Source organism: Sinocyclocheilus anshuiensis, unplaced genomic scaffold, assembly GCF_001515605.1.
Source record: "Sinocyclocheilus anshuiensis isolate Anshui unplaced genomic scaffold, SAMN03320099.WGS_v1.1 scaffold522, whole genome shotgun sequence".
NCBI lineage: Eukaryota > Metazoa > Chordata > Actinopteri > Cypriniformes > Cyprinidae > Sinocyclocheilus > Sinocyclocheilus anshuiensis.
The window spans coordinates 1,611,127-1,634,689 of record NW_015544185.1 but is presented as its reverse complement, the minus strand read 5'-3'; the positions used below and the strand labels follow the sequence as shown (position 1 = coordinate 1,634,689).

The 23,563-nt window shown below is 35.9% G+C and overlaps 2 protein-coding genes and 1 pseudogene across 2 annotated transcripts in view; 1 reads left to right on the top strand and 2 right to left on the bottom strand.

Annotated features, from left to right (window-relative positions):
• Positions 1 to 1,652, top strand: part of LOC107696405 (extended synaptotagmin-1-like) — a 32,706-nt gene extending 31,054 nt beyond the window's left edge. Inside the window, exon 49 of the mRNA XM_016496715.1 lies at positions 130 to 1,652. Coding sequence (XP_016352201.1) covers positions 130 to 157 — 28 coding nt within the window. The 3' untranslated portion in view covers positions 158 to 1,652. The remainder of the gene's footprint in view (positions 1 to 129) is intronic.
• Positions 1,653 to 2,134: 482 nt separating this feature from the next.
• On the bottom strand, positions 2,135 to 5,482 carry LOC107696429 (eukaryotic translation initiation factor 6-like; annotated as a pseudogene).
• Positions 5,483 to 13,072: 7,590 nt separating this feature from the next.
• The window catches only part of LOC107696473 (matrix metalloproteinase-24-like), a 43,308-nt gene continuing 32,817 nt past the window's right edge, over positions 13,073 to 23,563 (bottom strand). Inside the window, exons 6-10 of the mRNA XM_016496817.1 lie at positions 22,278 to 22,439; positions 21,938 to 22,152; positions 20,018 to 20,156; positions 17,666 to 17,932; positions 13,073 to 14,403 (exon numbers count right to left, since the gene is read on the bottom strand). Of these exons, the coding sequence (XP_016352303.1) occupies positions 14,066 to 14,403; positions 17,666 to 17,932; positions 20,018 to 20,156; positions 21,938 to 22,152; positions 22,278 to 22,439 (1,121 nt within the window). The 3' untranslated portion in view covers positions 13,073 to 14,065. The remainder of the gene's footprint in view (positions 14,404 to 17,665; positions 17,933 to 20,017; positions 20,157 to 21,937; positions 22,153 to 22,277; positions 22,440 to 23,563) is intronic.

The following is a 23,563-nucleotide window of genomic DNA, read 5'->3' as shown; positions in this document are numbered from 1 at the left end:
GGTAACATACAAATATTTTCCCATGGAATTATTTATTTATTTTGTTCTGATATCTGTTTAACAACTTCAACGATGGAATTTTTATTTTTGGATGAGCTGTTCCTTAAATTGTTTTTCTTTCTCTGTCAGGTTTGATCTAAAAGAAGAGCAGAACTAACTGAACACAATGCTCTTGACCTGAGCACTTCACAGCCAACCTTAAACCTCTTCCTGAAGTTCATCAGGTTAACTTCGCTGCTGTGTATCGCTGCCAGTGCTTCCCTTCCCTCTTTTTTTTTTATAACTTCACAAACACATATTTCTTCCCTCCATCTGTTTATTTATCAACAGATGATTTCGAGTGACCAGCTCATGTGATGAATGTGATTGATCTTTGTGGTTTGAACATATTGCTGCATTGAGTATTATATCAGAACTGATATATAAATTGGTGATGTCTGTAAAGTCAGTAATCAGACGACTGAATGTTAACCGTACGTATTTACAGAGATGAATGTTGAGCAGGTGTCTGGAAAGAGTCTCGTCTTCCTGTGCAGGTTGCAGGGACGTCGCATTTGTGCTTAAATTTAGAAGGAAATTATGTTTTAAAATGGGTTTTTAAAGCAAAGAAATGTTTTTGTTTTTATCAAACGTGGATACAATAAGAAATCTTGTTTAAATGTACAAATTCATGGATTATAATTGACAGATCTTTGTGCACCAAAAATATAAAGTGGTTTTATTTAGACAGTCTACATATCACCACCTAAAAACGTTATGTAAGATGACTTATGTGCTGTTACCACTGCAGATCTCCACAATCATAGTGTTGCGCTTCGAAAACTAGCTGCTGTTTACACATTGATGTCTTATGTAGCTTCTGCAGTCCATTGTGATGCCAAATATCTAGAAGCTCACATTTTTTAGCCAAAACTGTTGTTAAAGCTTGCTTACATTGTGTTCAATCTTAAAAGAGTCATTTTTATTTGCAGTCGTTTATGTTGCCAAAAACTGCCTGGTCTATACTTAGGGTTCCCATACTTGTGAAAACCTTCAAACATCGGGGAATTTAAATTGATTTCCAGGCTTGCAAAAATCATGGAGCATAAAGTGTTAAAAGTCCCAAAAATGTCTGTAGTGAGTGTCAATTTCTGGTTATGCTTTGACATTGGGTTTCAGAGTCATATGCATTGAATCAAATGCTTTGAGCTGCATTCAGAGCTCAGGCTCTCTCTTTTTTTGTCTCTTTGGAGACTTGTACACCATGTATGGTTGTTTAAATCATTTAATTCCAAGGATTGGTACCCGAGTTACAAATGAAACGCCAGTAATGTCTAAAATGATTTTAATGATATTTACCACTAATAACTGGATATGGTGATAATGAACAACTGTAAATGTCATGGAAATTCATTTGTTAAAAGGGTTAAAGCCCTGTGCAAGATCTAGACCAATAGCAAATGCCTTTTGCTGAGCTTTGTTTGTTTTTTCATGATTTTTTTTACGTTTATAATATACTTCTATACACAAACTACCATTCAAAAGTTTGGGGTCAGCAAGATTTTTTAAATGAATACTTTTATTCAGCACGGACACACTAAATTGATAAAGTTGACACTAAAGACATTTATAATGTTGCAAAACATTTCTATTTCAAATAAATGCTGTTCTTTTGAACTTTCTACTCACCAATCATAAAATAATCACATTTTACTCTGTTTAAATAAATAATTGGAACCTTGGGGAGAATAAGACAAAGAAAAAAAAAATCCTAGACCCCAAAGAGTTGAACTAGTGCACAGTATTTTTTCGTCATAGGTTTTACTTTACTAGTTGGGAGTTCATATTTTGCATTCAATTTGTTTTCTATCACTGTGTGCATGTTATACTTATTTCCACAATTGTTATATTCCACATTAAAACATGCTGTAATGTGTTGAGATTTATGTGCAAATTAGTAAACACCAAAGAACCAAACCATGCTACAGATGACCGTGTTCAGCTGAACTGCACTACTCTGTCACATTTCTGTATGTATTGTCTCATATTCACAGCTGTCAATAAAAGAGTTATGGCATCAGAATGTTGTCAAAAGCCTTTGATATTCAAACCACATAAGCATTACTACAACATACCTCAAAAATCACTAAAAAGATCTTCTGTGGAAGTTGGTTTTTATTTCACAAACCAGTCTATGTTGATCATGCACAGCTTTATTGATGCTGCATTGTGCAACGAAACAAACATTTGCAACTATTTAAAGGACATGTGGTCTTATTTTATGTAGGCTGTGAAGTGATTATATAGATAAAAACAGTCCATCAACAATACTTTTGTCTTAGTATTTTACGAAAAGACAGTGTGACAAGCAGTTCACACATGAATATTATAATGACAACACGTTTTCTCATGGTACGAAGGCAAGAGTGTGTTTCTCCCTGAAGGGAGACATAATCAGTCTTCAAACCGACTTCCAGGTCCATTTAAGCATCTTCCCACAAATATCCAAAGACTTCAAAACCATTTCAGTTTTATGTGAGACTGGAAAAGAAGAAATAATGAGGTTGAGTTGGCTTTGAAATAATAATAAGAACATTTTTACTTAGATAAACTGTATGTATTTCTCCAGACTGAGATGCGGCACACGTGAAGTTTCCATCACATACCTGTCGATGAGCGAGTCTCTCATAGTAGTTGCGATGGCGCTGGGCTGCGTTTCACTCAATCTGAAGACGCTCTCGATGACGGACAGCTCAGTGCTCGTGGTGTCCAGCCCACAGAAGGCACACCAGTCGTTCACCACCATACCAGCAGCGATCACCTCACTCCCACGATTCACCGTTCCAGCCTTCACAGAGAAAACAATCAGAACACAATTGTGACCCTGGACCACAAAACCAGTCATAAGGGTCAATTTTTTGAAATTGAGGTTTATACATCATAATAACATCTGAATAAATAAGCTTTCCATTGATGTATGGTTTGTTAGGACAGGACAATATTTGGCAGCTATTTGAAAATATGGAATCTGAGGGCGCAAAAAAATCAAAATATTGAGAAAATCGTCTTTAAAGTTGTCTAAATAAAGTTCCTTGCAATGCATATTACTAATCAAAAATTAAGTTTTGATATATTTACAGTAGAAAATTTACAAAATATCTTCATGGAACATGATCTTTACTTAATATCATAATGATTTTTGGCATAAAAGAAAAATGGATAATTTTGACCCATACAATGCATTTTTGGCTATTGCTACAAATATACCCCAGCGACTTAAGACTGCTTTTGTGGTCCAGGGTCACAATTATCAATGAGTCAGCATCAGTGTAAAGAAATCAAGTAGTTCCTTGCATAAATATATAAAGGTTTCTGACAAAACACCAGTTACTTCAGTCTAGGGTTTGACGATGTAGTGAATACATTTGCCCCTATTAGTCATTTCACATAAATTTATAGATAAATACTCAAGGTATATAATAGTCTGAAAATTAGGATTGGTAGAATCAACTATCATTGACATTAAAAAGGCAAAGATTAAAACAAAAAATGAGTAACTTTGATAAACTTCTACACAAATGATCAAATACATCCTCTGTGTATGTATATTTTGCATAACAAATAATAATAGTGATTCTTATCTTAGTAAACACCACTATTTACACTACTGTTCAAAAGTTTAGGTCGGTAAAGATTTTTTACAATTTTAAAAGAAGTCTCTTAAGCTCATCAAGGCAGCTTTTATTTGATTAAAAAACAGCAAAGACAGTAATTTTATGAAATATTATTACAATTTAAAATAACCGTTTTCCATTTGAATATATTGTAAAATGTAATTTATTGCTGTGATGCAAATCTGAATTTTCAGCATCATTACTCCAGTCTTCAGTGTCACATGATCCTTCAGAAATCATGTTGATTTGTCCAAATGAATGGATTGTCAGAGAGCGGTCACTCACCACTAAAGGTACTTGCAGGAGTGATGAGAGTTCATCTTGATCTTCTATGGAGGTTTTGGGGTGGACGAGGCCTCCCTGGTTACTGAAGGCGCAGTAACTACCCACAAGCACCTGCTCCGCAATCGTCTGTCTGAACACTTCCACCTTGAGAGTGTCTGCAAGAATCTCTTCTGTTTCCTGTGGACAATAATTCCCATTAAAGCCCATTTAAGGTTCGGAGAAAGCAAACTCATTTCAGAGAGTCTTTCATTAGGGATGTTCTTACTCTGTCAAGATCAGGATGAACTAGAGCAACATAGTCGTTACAAGCGATGACGTTCCCCAGCGCAGAAAGACGCTCTTCTACTCTCTGAATCTGCACTGAATCTGGCAGGCAGTTTCTAATGTGCTGTAACTCTTGATCTGTCGTGTTGTTGGGCACCAAGAGACCGTGACGATTTCCTGCAGAAGAAGAGCATCCCAAGACAGACACACAACATCTATTATACATCACGTATGAGGACATAAAAGCGTACCAAGACCTACTCTGACCCGACTCAGTTTCATCACATTAAAAGTCTTGTTACATTATTTACGATGTCTGTATTTCAATCAGCATACAAGAAACAAAAATTATGTCAATCGATCACAAATTTGTAAAATAAATTGGATTGGATATATTTCCTCACCCACACACATTCTGCCAATGATTCGACATCCTGCTATTTTGTGAGCTTGGCAAAGCATCCAATTTCATTATTCTTTTCAAATGACGCACGGACTGCCATTCTTCTGCTTTTGAACGGATCAAAGCTGTCTGAAACTGATGAGAAACAACATTCATAGGGATATAGTGATAATAAGAAAAAAAAAGAAATAGGGAAGTTATAAAAACATGATATACAACAAACATTAGTAACAGTATACAGCATATATATATATATATATATATATATATATATAACTATGATCTGGTAACTTGAGAGTTAAAAAAAAATTGCTTTCAATGTATTTCTCTACTATTAGGTTTTGATCCCAAAAAGAAACATAAACACTTATATTTCAATGGGGAATTATTATAAAGGATAACAATCGTATTTCTAAATAGTACATATGGTACTATTTTAGGATTAAATCACATCTTTGTATTGTGTTTTGATTAGGTTAGAGAATGTACTTCTGAAACGATTATTTTGAAACATAGGGGACTCTAGGGCACCACGATTAAATAAAGTAATTCTCAACAAAACCTGAGGGTTAAACTCGTTCTAAGTAACTTTCATTAAACAGCACTAGTTAAGGTCGTTAGCAGTCGGCTAAATGAAGTTATTTTAACTTCTCTATTCATTATTCGCTATCAATTCGGTGTCCTCAAATGACAACGCGGTTAACAATACATATTACATCCAAACTGTAATAACTTCACTATAAATTTCATGGCAATTACAACAGTAATCTTATATTTACCGATAGTCACTCTACGTAGAAGCGTGGACAGCCGTAAACCACGTGTTCACGTCACTTCCTGGACGTGCTGACGTCAACGCGTTACGGTACGTGATACGTTAGCCATTGTGTCATGACAGTTTAGGAGGTCTTAATGTACTTGACTTTAATACTGATAAATATGTATTTAAATATTTAAAAACAAATGGATTAAGAACTACCTGAAATCCAAAGGCAAAATTTGGAATATCATCCTTGAGTTAATTTTTTTGACAAGTTAGGGGGTTTACATTTTTGCTTTTTGTTTTTTTGAGGTGTAATTTTGATGTAAACAAGCTTTCTTCTTTTCACAAACAGGTTTGTTTATTATGGATGCTCATAACTTTTCTCCACATAACAGTGATTTGGACCAACAGATATATTACGTTTAAAAATAAGTCCTTATTTTACAGAAACTGGTACAATAATGGTATAATCTTGGTGAGAGTTATTCAAGAATAATGGACATCTCGTTAATCACTGTGAATTCCTTAATTATTACAAGATCCCTGTAACTGTTAAAGGGTTTGCAGTAGTATTTGAAGCCATGCTTAGTGGCCTTATTCCGCTTTTTTTGCCTGGCAATTTATCTTCTTAGTCTATCCCCTTATATACGAATCAGTTAAGTATTAATGGTGTGAAAATTATAGATAATAAATTTAATAACTTTTATATTAAAAAATTATGTAGAACCACATTGGAGTTCGTTATATGATCAGATTGAATGGACAGAGGTCTGGAATTTACCTAGTAAATACTGTCTCACCAATAAAGTTAAAGAAGTTACATATAAAGTTATTAATTTGATGAGACAAGTAGTCACAAATTTTTTTTAGAGACATTGAGACTGCATGCGTCTTTTGTCACTTAGAGGAAGAATCCATAAAACACTTATTTTATGAATGTGTATTTACCCAGATGTTTTGGGTTGATATTGAATATCTCATATTTAAATTGATAAAATTAAAGATTCGATTCTCTGGTAAAGATATATTTTTGTTGTTTAAAGATAAGAGCTTCGAGCAAAATTTGGTGATTAATTTAATCATTATTTGCTAGATAAGTTGCTAGATGTTATTTGTATTGATTGTTTTTAATAATAAATATGATTAAAAAAATAATAATGCAATATAAGAATTCAATTAAATTGGATTTTTCAAATAAAATTTTGATTTGAATTGAATTTAAATTTGTCAGTTGTTAGTGTACTGATACATATATGTTGGTATAGTGTAGATTGTGTACTTTTATTTAAAGTGCTATATAATAATTTTATAATAACACTGTACAACATATCAAAAGAAAATACTTAACCGCTTCAGTGTCACTTTTGCTGCACTTTATTCCATTTAATAGCATAATAAAAATGAATTAAATAAATATATATTCTGTTATCTTTTTTAAATTAGCACATTTACATTTCTATAACCTGTTGTTCTCAAAGCATGTCTGACACTGGCGAGCCACGCTACAGCATGCTTTTGTCATCCGCTACAAACCTGCGTAGCAACAGGACACACCTCTCCTGGCACTATGGATTTGTGAGCCAATCGCGAATGAGTTTCAGCGTGACGTCGTTTTTGTTGACACTTCGATTAGCTAGCAGCGCGCAGTGACCCTCGACGTCCACCCCGCGTTTTCTGCCTGGAAACATCGCGTCGCGAGCAAGTCGGAGCTGCGAAAACGCAAGATTCCGGTGGCTGGAGTCGGAGTGGGGTAAAGTCTTGCCGTTCCTCGGCTCGTTAACGCACTATTGATCTGTTTTTGTCCCAGTCACGGTGACAAACTCTCCCTAAGTGCTTGTTGCGTTGTAGGTTTTTGCAGTGTACTCAATACATTGCTGTCCTGTTAGAGATGATGATGTCTTTGTTTCCAGTTACTACCTCAAACCGAATCATCTGCGAAAGGAAGTTGCGGAACATTAACATAATCATCTTATGAATTCGGGAAGGTTACCTGAGACATGTACCATGTTTGGTTTATACCATGTTTGTTTATCTTCATAAGTACCCCTGAGTACCATGGTGCATGAATATGCTAATTATTCAGTACCATGGTACTTTTTTGTAGAAGGTTGATACTGTAGAATACAATACAAAAGCAGTACTAGTTTATCCTGACTACAGTGCATTTGCAACTAAATATATCCTATCACTTAAATATATTTTTGCAAGTTTGAATGAAAAACGTAAGCAAATCTAAGTCTGTTTTTTTTTTTTAATTAAAGCAATGGGGTCAGATCAGAGTACCAGAGGGATTCAGGCAATCTGCCATTGCAATGGTGCATGAATATGCTAATTATTCAGTACCATGGTACTTTTTTGTAGAAGGTTGATACTGTAGAATACAATACAAAAGCAGTACTAGTTTATCCTGACTACAGTGCATTTGCAACTAAATATATCCCATCACTTAAATATATTTTTGCAAGTGTGAATGAAAAACGTAAGCAAATCTAAGTCTGTTTTTTTTTTAATTAAAGAAATGGGGTCCGATCAGAGTACCAGAGGGATTCAGGCAATCTGCCATTGCAAGGTGAAGTATCTTCATCCAATGTCCAAACCAATACCGGTCCTGAGCCCCGGGACAGTCTGGATCCAGACACTGACCTGTCCCAATGCCGAATGGGCACCAGAAAGATAGATGACATGAGCTTTATGATATCATGCACTAACTGGTATTAAAAACCAAAGAAGCACTGTGAAAGAACTGACTAGACTGGACGTTTCGTCCACAAATGAGTGCCAAATTCAGGACGGGACAACGGAAGACACGGAGTTGCAGTGCTGTTTAAATTAGTTTGATGTGATTTATGCCATTAATAATTTGTGCAATGTGTTTTAAGACAGAGAATAAAGTTATGGCTCATGTTTGTATTTAAATCTGCCATTGCAAGGTGAAGTATCTTCATCCAATGTCCAAACCAATACCGGTCCTGAGCCCCGGGACAGTCTGGATCCAGACACTGACCTGTCCCAATGCCGAATGGGCACCAGAAAGATAGATGACATGAGCTTTATGATATCATGCACTAACTGGTATTAAAAACCAAAGAAGCACTGTGAAAGAACTGACTAGACTGGACGTTTTGTCCACAAATGAGTGCCAAATTCAGGACGGGACAACGGAAGACACGGAGTTGCAGTGCTGTTTAAATGAGTTTGAGGTGATTTATGCCATTAATAATTTGTGCAATGTGTTTTAAGACAGAATAAAGTTATGGCTCATGTTTGTATTTACAAACACAATCTGCTCTGCTCAACAGCTGTGCACTTATGTACTGATTGCATGGTATCAAAAGCTTGTAGTATTTAGTTATCAACCTGCACTAATTAAGTATGTATGTATAAATATATTATATAAATCATCAAACGCTTGGCATTTCTGTAGTTTTATTTTATTGACATTTCTTTGAACATGGTGATATTAGATACACAGTGTAAAACTGTAGACCGAAAACCGAAATAAAAATTACTCCTTGTTTATAGAATTAACAGGATTTAAGAAATAAAACTTAAATCATATCTAATATTAGTAAATCAGGCCGTTTGAAGATCACTCACATTCTTAAAAATCAACATTATGCATGGCAATGTGAAATCATAGGCTACCGTTAAGAGTGAAAGCAAAATCCAATAGGTCTGAAAAGTTTCAGTAAATCTTTGTATTTACATGACATTAAAACCTGGACGAGGCTGAGCAGACAGCGACATTTGACCTGTAAATCAGAAAATATAAAAATTCCAAGGACAGAATCTGAATTGATTTAAATTGCAGAGTGAGACGTTCACTCTTAAATTCTTGTCAAAGGGAAAAAAGAACCAGCTATATACACAAATACAGTTGAAATTCCCCCATGGTCAGCCAAGAAAAATAATAATAAAAAACAAACCAAAAATCTTTAAAGCTATCTCAGATAAAATCTCCATTAAAATGAACCCTCTGTAATTAAAAAGCGTAAATACAGTTGGTTCCTTGACTACCTCTGATATGTTTGTCCTATTTTTAGTCTCATAAAAGGACCATAAAAAACGAAAGGCAACAGCAGCTCGGGTTAAAAGTGACTGTTGTCCAAAGCCACGATCATACCCATTAAAAAGAGGCAAATTACCAGAGAATTCCTATTTACGTATCTCCCTGTACAGTTCTGTATGTTTTTTTTTCTGTGCAACTAATGTGGTTATAGGCATGGCTTCACCTTGATTTTAAATTAAACTGTGTAGAATACCCTTATGTCTCCATTAATGATAAATAAATAGCTTTTCATATGATAAGCCTCTATCATTACAAACTGTTTACTTCACCCTACGACAAACATTTCTAAAGATATCCACCTTTGATAAATACACTTTAGTGCTGTTAAACATTTCACCTCAGACACTGCTGAATGTTCAGTGTGTTAATATATACACATAATTGCTTGCGCTGTGCTCTGTTAGCTTCAGAATTCCTCATGAAATGGCATGGTATAGAATTTAAATGTTCTGTTTTTTACAAAAGAATCTTTTAGTGATAATAGTGCAGGTTTAAAGAAAAAATAATGGTCACATAATGCATTTTTAGTAATGCATGAATAGTGTAAATGCCCTCCAAGAGACATTTGAGACTAATATTCTGGAGATGGTTTGAATCACAAGTGTAAATGCATCTGGTTGTTCAGGTCACATCTGTAAACGTCGGTTGTCCTAAATGGAATTACACCAGCATACAGATGTTTGGGATTGCATATGCAATCCACATAATGTTCATTTGCCAAACCGGGCAAATATACTGTACAGAAACATATGGAAGTAAACAATGTTGTGTTTGCATATAGTTTGGGAGTAGGTTTATAGTTGGATTTATATGCGTTTTGCAGAAACACCTTTATGTGGATAGCAATATGACTGATCATGATGCATGACGTGACCTTGAAGGTTATCCATTATTCTGTAAATAAATTTTAATTTAGCATTTTGATCCCAATCTAGTTAGAGTACATCAGCAGCATTGCCACTTGCATTTTCTTCATCACAAGCCATCCTCATATTGATAAAGAATATACTTTATCACACTCCGAGCAACACTCCGAGCATTTGAACTGCTATATAAGATGTCAGACATGCATAATAAACACATAAAACCTCTTAAGTATGGAACACACTATTGTGCCACATTGTCAAATTCAATCCATGGCTTATTAGAGCGAGTGGTTTGCCGTCTTTTGTACCAACAACGGCTCTTCGGACAGATTTAAAGTTGACTTCACAGCCACATTGCTTGTTGTTGCAAGCAGGTGCTCTAGATTCGGAGCTGACTAATAAAAATGCTTATCTGAGAAACAATAACATCAAGTCTTTCCCAAGTGGGCACAAACATGTAAAATCTGCTCTAGTTTCATGCCACTTTTCTACCCAAGACCAAGCTGCTCGCATAACAGATCCAAAAAATTATATATGAGAAGGAGGGCAACAAAAATGAATGGTAACACATTGTTTTCACTTAGTAAAGGCATTGAATAATATATCAAGGGAAGTATTCATGTATCCACTGTTGAAATAACAATGAGGTGGAAATCAATGTAAATGAGCAGTGTTCAGTGTGCCATAGCAGACTTAAAGACAAGGCACAATGTCTTAAAGGGGTACTGTCCCCCCCCCAGTACTAATGCATTGAGCTAATCTGACCAAAACACCATGCTAATTATACATTTCTCCACCGTGTTATAAAACATTCTATAGTCAATGCAAAGCAATGTCAAAAATCATCATCACACCAAGCATTCTTCCAACCAAAAAGTACAATGGTAATACAGTGGTCTTCTGGGCATGAAGTACTATGCAAATATGGATAATCATTCAGTAACATGGCACATATCAAAGTACTATGACAAACACATTTGATATTATCACTGTTTCATGGTACCACAGTACTTTTTTGTGATGGAATTAGTTGCCACTAGTCTATGGAAGCCTGTTTTTGCCTTAAGAGTAGAAAATGTTTTTGCCTTAAGAGTAGAAAATAAAACCGTTAATGTGAGATTTAATTCAGAAGTCACATTTTGAGAGAGAAAGTCAGTGAAATATAAATGTGCAATTGCAAAATAAAAATTTGCAACTGTGAGATGTAAAGTCACTTTGTAAATTATGAAGCCACAAATGGGAGATACAAAGTTGGAAATAGGTGAAATAAAGTCACAAATGTGAGATATACAGTATGTCACAATTAATAAATTTTTTTACTCCGTGACAAAACCAGCCTTCCATATAAGTCATTAAAGGCGGGCGTAAAGGGTGTGGGTGACTTGTCCAGTCTTGCATGTGAAAAAAATGATTGAGAGTTCGCGCAACAGGCTAAAAATCGTTCCTCGTATGCCTTTCTTGAATCATTAAGTTCTCAAAAATTGTTTTTGCTATGAACTAAGTTCATAGCTGCATTGCACTGAAAGTTTGCTCTATTTTGTCTTTCGAATCAGTGGTTACGTGATGGATCCCCTTTTAAGAAGGCCCAAAAGCTTTAAGAAGACCATGCAAAGAGGGTGAAAATCTTCGGAAGACAAGGGTTTAGAGAAAAAGTTTCTCATGCCCACAAAACCTTCAACAGACTATTAAGGACTATTCAGAAAACATTTATGTTCATTGAAATTAATAACAAAATTATGATCTCCAAGTGGTTCATCTTTTGGGCAGATGTACATATGGCAACTACAGAAGTGACGTAATGTCACCAACACCATGCCAATGAAGCCAGCTCAGTGTAAAAATATGGTAAAGCTTGAATAGATGCTCAAACCATTGGAGACACATTAGAAACCTAAAAGAAGATGCCAGGTAGTTTCTGTTGCAGATCCATGCTCCACTGAACTGTGAATACAATATGTACACGATTCTCTGCGGAATAAACAAAAAATGGCTTTTTGTGTAGCTAAAAATGCTCTTTCCACAGAGAAAAATAAAATGGATTTTATAACATGCAACCTAAATGTGTTAAGGCAGGGGTCACCAAACTCGGTCCTGGCGGGCCGGTGTCCTGCAAAGTTTAGCTCCAAGCACAAAGAGATGTGTTAATATGGTACAGTCAGACACACTTCACCGTTAAATAGCACAGTCGAACCAATAAAAGCACCCGACAGACATTTTTGAGCTAAGTGTTAGACGATCCACACCGAACACATGAAATTGAAGTCACTGCAACGTAAGACATACAGCATATTATGTTCATTCGAAGAGGACGGATGAACCGTTGAGAGATCATCTCCTGTAGGCAACGGTAACAAAGCTATTTCATATTCAGATGTGTTCATTGTTCATGTTCCTGCCTGGCACCAGTGTTTCAAATATTACACTTGGTGAAAAGGTAAGGTCATAGCAGGAGACCGTGCAAGATGGTTGGAAACATGACCTAATAAAAGCAAAATATAGAGACTGCAAGAAATCAGGCCAATTTTGACACAAATTACTCTCCTATAAACTTCCAGGCAGGTGTGTTGAGGCAAGTTGGAGCTAAACTCTGCAGGACAGTGGCCCTCCAGGACCGAGTTTGGTGACCACCGTGTTAAGGCAAAAATATCAGTGAAACCCCAATATCAAATGATAAACTGTGTGCTAAGTGAAGCCTTATAGGGAGTCTCGCCAAATCTACCATCTTAATATTGTGTTTAAGATGCTACAAACCTTTATTTCATATTCAGATGTGTTCATTGTTCATGTTCCTGCCTGGCACCAGTGTTTCAAATATTACACTTGGTGAAAAGGTAAGGTCGTAACAGGAGACTGTGCAAGATGGTTGGAAATATGACTAATAAAAGCAAAATATAATATAGAGATTGCAAGAAATCAGGCCTTATTCCAAAGAACCAAATTGTGCCTATTATGACACAAAATTACTCTCCTATAAAGACCTAATGCCATCAAAAAGAGATCCTCTTTTGTTGCGGACTGATAAAACAGCAAAAGAAGAAAAGGAATAGAGTACAGTAGCGAGTGGGAGGAGGTGTTAAGACTGCCCTAGTTATTATAAATCGTTCTTCCTACTCTGTGGAAATGGGTAGGCAGGTGAGGAAAGGAAAAAATGCAAACATTCGGATGATGTTATGAAGCTAATTAGTTTGAAAATGCCTCCTATCCACCAATAAAAAACATGTTGACGTCTCCCAGGAGTGCCAGCGGTAAACCTTTTACCCCGTAAATGAAAAAGACTGCAAGAAGACTTTTCTATGGCCTTTCTACCTACATGGTTTTCAAGTCATTTTTTGTTGTTTTGCTCGTTTAATTTCTTTGATAATACTTGAAATTCATGTACAAGTGTATGTTGCGAACGAGACAAGGATTTGCTGGCAAATCTGCGGTTCCTCTAACTCTCCTGGAGAAGAGAAATCGATGGTCTCGGTCAAATTGGAGTGATGGTTCCTGACCGTTAAGACTTCATCTGGTTAGCATAAGGCCAGGGCACAACTTCAAACATTCAATCCCCAGAAGATTTGTCCGTTGGGCTCATGCTAAAAATTTGCAATATTTGTTGTTAAGTTTTGTCTCAAGTGGGAAGGAAGAAGATACTCCCTTGCCTCATCATTTGTTCCCGTTCCGGGACAAGGTAGTTCAGAAAACAGGCACTGGTCAAACCTCAGCCTAGTAGCCCTCACTTATGTTCTCAAGCGTTTGGGGTCCATCGCGCCCCCCAGTCCGTCATACCCACTCCTGCACGGGGTGTTTGTAGTAGGTCACTTGCTGTTGGATGTTTTTGTTCTTGAATTGGAAGATAGTATATACAAGGACCAGAATGCACAGTGAGAGGATGCACGGGATGACCACAGCAATTGCGTTTACAGTGCTGGGTACGTCATTAATGGCGACCATGATGTCGACGTCATCGTGAGGGAGGTGACGGTCCTTGTTCTTTTCTACTTCCGATTGATCGCAGCCCATCCAGTCTTTGAGGATTGATTTTGGGTAGCCTGGCTCCACTGTTAACTTCTGGTTATCGAACTTCCAGTAGTCCTTTCCCTTGTAAAAGTAGGTATAAACTAGAAAAAAATCAAAGAGAGACAAAATAAGATGTCAGTTCATTTCCATAACCAGAACTCTACTATTGGTCAACAAACAGATAGTCCCGCCCCCAAAATCACACCATTGGTTGAAAAAAATTACACACTTCACTCTCTGGAAATCATTTGAGTACACTCTAAAAAATGCTGGGTTAAATAACCCAGCACTGGGTTGTATTTAACCCAGCATTTTTTAGAGTGTAGTATATTAATTGGCATAATTTTATGACTGGAAATTGATTGCTGATTACTGATCGGAATGAGTTATGAGTTAACTTACATAAACAAGTTAAATCATTAACTGTTAAGCTAAAGTTGTAAACAAACAGTTATAAACATGAACAGACCAATCATAGAAAGCCATTCATTATCCACCTTATTTTTCAACGCAGAAGTAAGCTGCGATGCTTCTGATTCATTAGGCGCAATAGGGAAATAACGAGAAGAATATCAAAGTGCAGTAAACGGTTAAACTGTATGTGCTACAAACCAGTGTGTGTTTATAATTAAGACAATACATATGCCAGTTTGCAGTTTCAAGCAGCATAACAAGCTGTTTTGTACAGCTAAAAATAACTGGACGCGAATGACACCGGAAGCTAGACACATTAATTTTATAAATGGCCACGCCCATTCTAAAATGAAAAATAAGGTGGACAGACCTTACGTAGCTCCGCCCCTTTTCAGCGCTGCACTTGTTGTTTTCTGTCTTCCATTTGTATTTCCACAGCGTGAAGCTAAGGTCGTACGAATTTATGAATGAACCACTCATTTTAAAATCATCCAGTCTACTGACATTTATGATATCTGCTTCAAACATTACAATGCACATGATAACTTTTGTTAACTCTACAATAAGTAAATCCACTTCACCCGCTAGTTACTATTTAACAGTGATGCTATAGAGCTGCCGCAAAACCAGAAGTTCAAAGACAAAATTCTAAAGATGGCTGTGCACTGTTTCTCTGGCGCATAAGGTCAATAAGCAAATATTTCTCTTTACATGCAGGCAGAGATGCACGTCCTTTTCAGAACGCTCAATTCATATTCATGATCACAAACACATCTGTCCTTGTGAACACTAAATGACACAGTATTTCAAACAGTTGTTCCAGTGTTATACATTTTCTCAGAGAGCTGTCAGTCTGATTGCCAATGCCACATAAACAGATGCATTCGCGGCACTCAAACCAAACCTATACGAACACAGACCCAAAACTAAATGTAAATACTGTGAGTAAGCTTTAGACAGCAACCCCTGAGAGTGTGATTGATGAAGTGCTCGTCCTTCCTCTCTAACTTTCCCTCTTACTCGTGATCTTGCCGAGCAAGACGTACCGAATCCCTCTTGCAAAATCTGAGTGACAGAAAAATCATGAGCTACGGGCAAACCAAACAGCCCATATAAACCCTCTTGGCTTCTCCATCTTGTGTTCTGGCCCTAGGCTCCATGTTGAGACGGAGGTTATGACATGACTCGCAGAAAAGATGATCATTCCTTCACTGGATAATACTCTAGAGAGAAGGAGGAGAAATCTGCAATTCTATGCAGCCACAGCAAAAATACTTGACTCTAGTGAATGACACTTGAGGATTTACCATTCAACCAGACTGACACTAGCAACAACATCAACCCAACACAGCAAAAGTGAGAACAACTGTTTCTCGCTCATCATCCATAGTCAGTAGCCCATTTTATTTTCTATAGTGCTAAACTGTAATTTTGATTCTGATTATTTACAAATCCCCTTTTATTCACATTTTAGTTATATATTCAATATTTTGTTGACAATACAACATGAACCAACATATGGAATATTAGAATGTTTTTAGCAAATATTTTATATATTTTATCAATTAAAATAAAATTATAAATTTTATAAATTTATGTTTATAAAATGCATATGGAATTTTACATTTGAAAATGTTTTAGCATTTTTGTATATTTCAAATATAAATATAGAAAATATTGCAGTTTATTCCAATATTGTTTTTATCAAATATTTAATAAAAAAAAAAATATATATATATATTTTTATTTTTTTTTTACAAATATTTAATAAAAATCTTTATTAAAGGCAAATGGAATTGTACATGTTTTAAAATGTTTTAGTTAAAAATATTATTTTAAATGTTTAAAATATACATTTATAAAATGTGGTTTATTACTATAACGGTGCATATAAAAACGTTCAAATAAAATTCTCGCTCAACATAGATTTCTCCTGTATTTTATTTCTTTCTAGTATTCTCAAGCTACTTAGCAACCATGTTTCAGTCTTTTTTGACTGAAAAAAAAACATTTCAGAGCAAATACATTAGCACTGGCAAACATTGAATGCCTTCAAAAGCTATTTATATCTAATATTGTTTTTTAGCTACATTGCCTAGTCATAGTATCACTTTAAAATAATTAAACCACATTCCCCCTTCACATAGTACATTCCAATGATTTCCAATCATTTGGACATTATGTTCCCTGCATTAAAACACTGAAGGGCATATGATCCATTATATTAGCTCTCTACCGTAAACATAACATCACATAATAAAGTATCTTGCTACAGTCAGCTGCCATTTTGCTATATTTGTAATCACCCTGTAATGCACCCTGTGCCAATCCAGACCTGCTATCAGATCACCACTGAGGAAGAGTCAGAGCCAAAACAGTCACTGTGTCAACACAACAATATTGCAGCGCTGCGCCAAACAAACACTAATCAATTACTCTACAAGGATGAGCGAAAAACAAGACCTCAGTGCATTTATTACTACTACCTACTCAATAAAATACATAAGCATGCTGCGACAGATGAATACTGTGTCAAAATAGCAGCAGCAGATGATAATAAAATACACTAACATGAAATAAACAGTTAAATGCATTCATAATAATCTGAATAAACCATTCTTTCTTCAAGTAATATCAATCATGCTTACCGTTCCCAAGCAACACCGCATTAATATTGAATGTGCAGTTTCAGGTGTGCATTTATTGCCATTTTAAATCTGCTTTGAATGCAGTTTATCCAATGACAACTATCCATTTTATAAAGCTTCACTTATTGTAATGGGAGTTGCATTGCACAACAGATTAGACCAGTACTACACACTCGAGAATGAAGCTCAACCAACTTGAACTTCTCAAACCAGAGGGAAGCAGTCAGATAAAATGCCCACCGACTACATGGCTGATTGCCACATTAAATATTGATCGGTTATTGGAACGTCACTGACTCACATCCTTCTCGACTGATGAAGGCTCCTTGCGGGGCATCAGGGATGCCCTTCCAGACACTGATGGGTTTGGGATAGCCTGGGTCAGCCGTACGCTTCTCCTCATTGTAACGCCAGTACTGGTCGCCCTTGAAGAAGTAGGTTTTTCCCACAGGTTCCCAGCGTAAGGCTGTGTCGATGCCATCGCGGGGCAGACAGTTGCCCAACTCTACCAGGCTGTGAGGATACCCAGGTTCTGCTGTAACCTCCTTGAAGACCCAGTATTTATCCCCTAGAGTCAAAACAACAGGCAGAAAAACAGCAGTAGATAAGGTCCAAATTCAATGGGTTATATTGAATTATACTATCACATAATGAAACAATGTGCTTATCTACGCCACATGTTTGGATATATATGGAAGCTTATTTCCACCAACGAATGAAAAAATAAAAAAGGTATTGCAACATTTTATGTAACAATTCAGTCTGTTTTTCCTTGCAATTCTGAGTTTATATCTCACAATTCTGACTTCTTTATCCTGCAAGATATAAACTCAGAATTGCATGATATAAAGTCAGTATTTTGAGATATAAACTCGCAACTCTGAGAAGGGGAGTCCGAATTGTGACAATCTTATTTCCGTTAAGGAGTAAAAAAATAAATAAAAATAAGGTAATTGCAAATTTTTCTTGTAATTCTGTGTTTACCTCTCACAATTCTGACTTTTTTTTTTTGTCCTGCGAGGTACAAAGTCAGTGGTTTGAGTGAGATATAAACTCAGCGTTGCAATATATAAACTCACAATTGTAAAAAAAATAAAAAATAAAAAAAAGTGAAAATTACAAAATTGAAACACAATTCCGAGAAGGAATATCTTCATTCTGAGATAAACTCACAAATGCAAGAAAAAAGTCAGAATTGTGAGAATTAGGGAGTTAAAATAAAATTTAAAAAAGGTAATTGCGAGTTTAATTTCACAATTTTAATTTCTTTTAAAAGACGTTAGAATTGTGAGTTTATATCTCGAAGTTCTGTGGTTCTCAGTTCTTTTTCTCAGAATTACAAGACAAGACAATTACCTTTTTTTTTTTTTTACCAATTTTTTTTTTTTTTTAACGTAGCAGAAATAAGCTTCCATAGATATGTCTTCTCCATGATTGTATCATCATTTAAAGAATTATTAGAGGGAGGAGGAGGGAGAGGAGGAGGAGGAGGAAGAGGACATGGTGAAGGAGGAGGGAGCTTCATTTTGACCTGAAAATAGGATGTTTGGGGAAGTGGGTGAGACGTTATGGATTTGTGTTTACTGTTTTGAGAATACAAGGCATAGTTTCAAGAAATGTGTTTAAGCAATCGAGAAAAACTGTAATTGCATACAACATTAATTGTGATTGGGCACTAAATTTTGTGAATAAAACGCAACCTATAATGACCCTAATCTTATTTTAAATGCGTTATTTCAGCACAGATAGCACTTGGGTAAACCGCATTGTGTGTAGTTAGTGAATAAGATGCCGAAATGCCAGCAATCATGACTTGAGTTCATCACCCCTTTATCTATTAATACCGATGTGCATTCTCTGAGATAACCACAGGGCATCCTGCGAGCTTGTTTTCTCATGAAACATCACAGAACACGAGACTCGGGCTATAAATATCTCACCCAGCCTCTCCTTGTGCAGCAAGACTGCACCGGGCTAATTCAATGAGAAAGAGAGGGAGTGAGGACAGCGAGATAGAGAGAGAGATCGTTTGAAAGAAGAACAGACAGAATAATAAAGTGCTGAACTAAGGCTATCAGGCCCAATAGAGGATAAACAGTATGGATAAATGCAGACCTTTCCTCAGATTAACCCACAATCTAACAGCATTTTTCTAACCTTTAACTCTAGTGTACCTATGCTTGTATTAAAAAGGTACATAAAACGTACAAGTACAAACATACAGAATATGGTGATTTGAGTTGAAACTGATCCAAAGGCAACAGATGTTTAATGGATATGGCTTCTCTTTATTATCTAGGCCATATTCAGGTACTTAATTTTAGGGCTTCAGGATGTATTTGGTATCATAATTTATAGTTATGACAAAAGATGTTACAAAACAATCAGAGTTATTAAAACTAGCCTGAGGCTGCACTTTACATATCAAGCAATAAACATTTGGTAGTTTTGTTAATGCTTGTTTTTATGGAATATTTTTTTAATTAATCTCATGACATCTGTTGTACAGATAATTAATCATTATTAAAACTAGCCTGAGGCTGCACTTTACATATCAAGCAATAAACATTTGGTAGTTTTGTTAATGCTTGTTTTTATGGAATATTTTTTAAATTAATCTCATGACATCTGTTGTACAGATAATTAATCATACCTTTGAAGAATACAAATTTGCCATCTGATCTCTCGTAAGCAGCGTCAATGCGAGGAGGCAGACCCTTCCAGAACTGCTCTATCAACATGGGATAGCCTTCCTGAACTTTGTTGTTGCGCAAACGCCAGAACCAGCGATCCTGTGATTAGTAAAAGAGATTATTTAGATTCATTTTATAATGTAGAACTGAGTCGTTTTCAAGTAGGGATACACAATATTAAAAATGTTTAATATCGATTAGCCGAAAATTATTTTCACATTATAAATGTGAATTTAACAAAAATAATCTACCTAAATAAAAAAAATTCACCTAAAAGTGAATTTAGGCCATTATAATAATTAGTATGAAAAAATATATTAATTTTGAGATTTGCTAAAAAATTAAATTTAATAGCATTATTATATATATTTGTTAAGTATAGGAAATAAATGTGCACAATTAAATATCTAATAATGGTGGATTTTTTTTTAAATATTGCATGAAAGCAGTAAAAAAAAAGCCAAAATCTCTAACAATATCTCGTGCATCCCTTCTTTCAACAAAACATATTGTATGTTAACAACCACATCAAACCTGTATGAATTTCTTTCTTCTGTTAAGCACAAAAGAAGATATTTTGAAGAATTTTGGAAACCAAACTGTATTTTTTCTTACTATGGAAGACAAAGGCTACCAGCAACTGTTTGGTTACCAACATTCTTCAAATTTTTCTTCCTTTTTGTTCAACAGAAGAAAGTAATTTATAGAGGTTTGGAAAGACATGAGGGTAGTAATAAGTAAGTAATTTGAGAAAATGAAAATGAAAATTAGGCTGCGTTTTACTCACCCCTGAGGCATCCTAGGTGTATATGACTTTCTTCTTTCAGACGAATCCAGTCGGAGTTATATTAAAAATTGTCTTTGATCTTTCAAGCTGTTTAATGCCACTCAGCAGGTGTTGCATTGCTTCAGTCCAAAAGAACTTAAATAAAAATCACCCATCCATAAAAAAAGTGTCTCACACGGCTCCGGGGGGTGAACAAAGGCCTTCTGTAGCGAATCGATGCGTTTTTGTAAGAAAAATATCCATATTCAAAACGTAATAATCACTTTAATGTAGCTTGCGCCAGCAGTTGTACACAGAAGCAGTTCCGGGGGAATGACGTATGAGGTCAGCGCTGAGCATGAGCCGGTGAGTCTCGTGAAAACCAACGTTTGTTTACAGGATCAAAGGAAGCAAAGTTTCCTTACTTTAGCAAAGGAAAACCAGTCTCCTCTTGGCTTATATCGAAATCCTCCGACATTCTTCTTTACAAATCCTCGTTTTGTACTTCTAATTCTTGACCGTTTTTTGTTTTGATCTCTCCCCTGCGTTTTAGCGTGCGTCACTTCTGAGCGGAGCATGCGCAAAGCCGACCTCATACGTCATTCCCCCGGAACTGCTTGTGTTTACAACAGTGAGCGCAAGCTAGATTCAAGTGATTATTACGTTTTGAATATGGATATTTTCTTACAAAAAAGCATCGATTCGCTACAAAAGGCCTTTGTTCACCCCCCGGAGCCGTGTGAGACACTTTTTTTAATGGATGGCCGATTTTTATTTAAGTTCTTTTGGACTGCAATGCAACACCCGCTGAGTGGCATTAAACAGCTTGAAAGATCAAAGACAATTTTTAATATAACTCCGACTGGATTCGTCTGAATGAAGAAAGTCATATACACCTAGGATGCCTCGGGGGTGAGTAAAACGCAGCCTAATTTTCATTTTTGGGTGAACTAACCCTTTAATATAGGGATTACAAGGAATTACAATTCTTGATATCACAGACAACCAAATTTGACTAAAATTAGCTGAATTATGGTATGATCTGCTATGATTTATGATCTGCTTATATAAACCATCTGTTTTAAATATTGGAAAGAGAACTGATGCAACTCACCTTAAAAACAAACATCTCTCGTCGAAAGAAGGCCACAGTGTTGAAGTTGCCATCGCAGATGTTGGGTTTTCCATTACCGGGTGAGGACGGCCGATCTCCAGAGGGTGGGCGAGCGGGGCGATGCCGCTCGTGTTTCCTCTCAGAGGTGGAGTGTGTGCGTCGGGCAGGTAGAGTAGGAAGAGGTCGGGTGGGCTCCAGCATGGCTGTGGGAATACCTGTAGAAGAACAAAGTTTATTCATCTAAAAATACATTCAGCCATCCTGGCATCCAAAGTATAATCTATATTCCTGCTTAGTTCCTTGAAAATGATAATAGAGGTGATAGAGATCATAACTGTACCATAGATTTTCTGGATCCCCTGAAGGTCATCTAGAGGCAGTTTGAAGTTATGCGTGTCCATGTACTGGTAGAAGGGCGCCATGATCGCACTGGGGTCATTGGAATGTTCCAGACCCAATGCGTGCCCCAACTCATGTACGGCCACCAGGAAAAGGTCATTGCCTGAAAGGAAATGGTTAACGGTCAAACCATCTTTGAATCAGTACTATTCAGAATTCTATGTTGGATGAAAAATGTAACAGTATGGCATGTACTGCATGAATAAGAATATGGAAGCAGGAGAATTACCAATGCAAAGCTTAAGGCTCGGCATTTTTGATGTGCATTTTGTTAAAAATAGTCCGAAATAATAAGAGCTCCCATAGAAATTCATCAAACGCTGAATCAGCAGAGAAAGAAAAAAATTATTAAAGGAATAGTTCATTCGTAGTTCAGCACACTCGGGATATATAAGTAATGTGCTACTTTTATGGTGTTTTTTGTTTCTTTTGGAGCATGACAGCATCCATACTCATTCGCTTTCTTTGTATAATGCACCTGGGAAATTGCATATGCATAAGAAGTCAATAATCAATGTAAAACTAAACATTTCTGTAAAAGGTGTGGAAACCAGTTCTACGTTTTCTAAAACCAGGTGCAATCCATTTGGTTATTAGTTTAGAGAGGAACAGAAGGTGAAAGCTAATTGACAGGAATTTGCCAATAGTATTTCCCAATACTCAAAATTCTAAGAAAAAAAGTCAGAATTGTGATTTTATAACTCTTAATATTTCTCGCAATTGCGAGCTTGTATCCTGCAATTCTGACATTATAACTCACAATTGCAAGAAATATAAGGTTATAAACTTGCAATTCTGACTTTTTTCTCGCAATTGTGAGTTTATTTATATCCCACAATTCTGACATTATAACTCATAATTGCACATTTCTTTTCTCAGAATCTGGAACTATAAACTCAGAATTGTTATAAAGAGTTATAAAGTCCATTTATGAGGTAAAAAAAAAAAAAAAAAAAAAGTCTGCTCACAATTCTGACATTTTCTTACAATTATGAGTTTGTATCTCACAATTCTGAGAAAAAACTCAGAATTCTGAGATAAAAAGTCACAATTACATTTTTTCTTTTTTTTTATATGGTGGCGGAAATGGGCTTCCATAAGTTTACAAGATATATTGGAGTCAGAAATATTTGGATCTTTTATATAGTTTATATCTCGAAATTCTGAGAAAAAAATGAACATACTTCAAGAGGCAAAAAACATTTCCAATCTTACATTCAGTGCGTA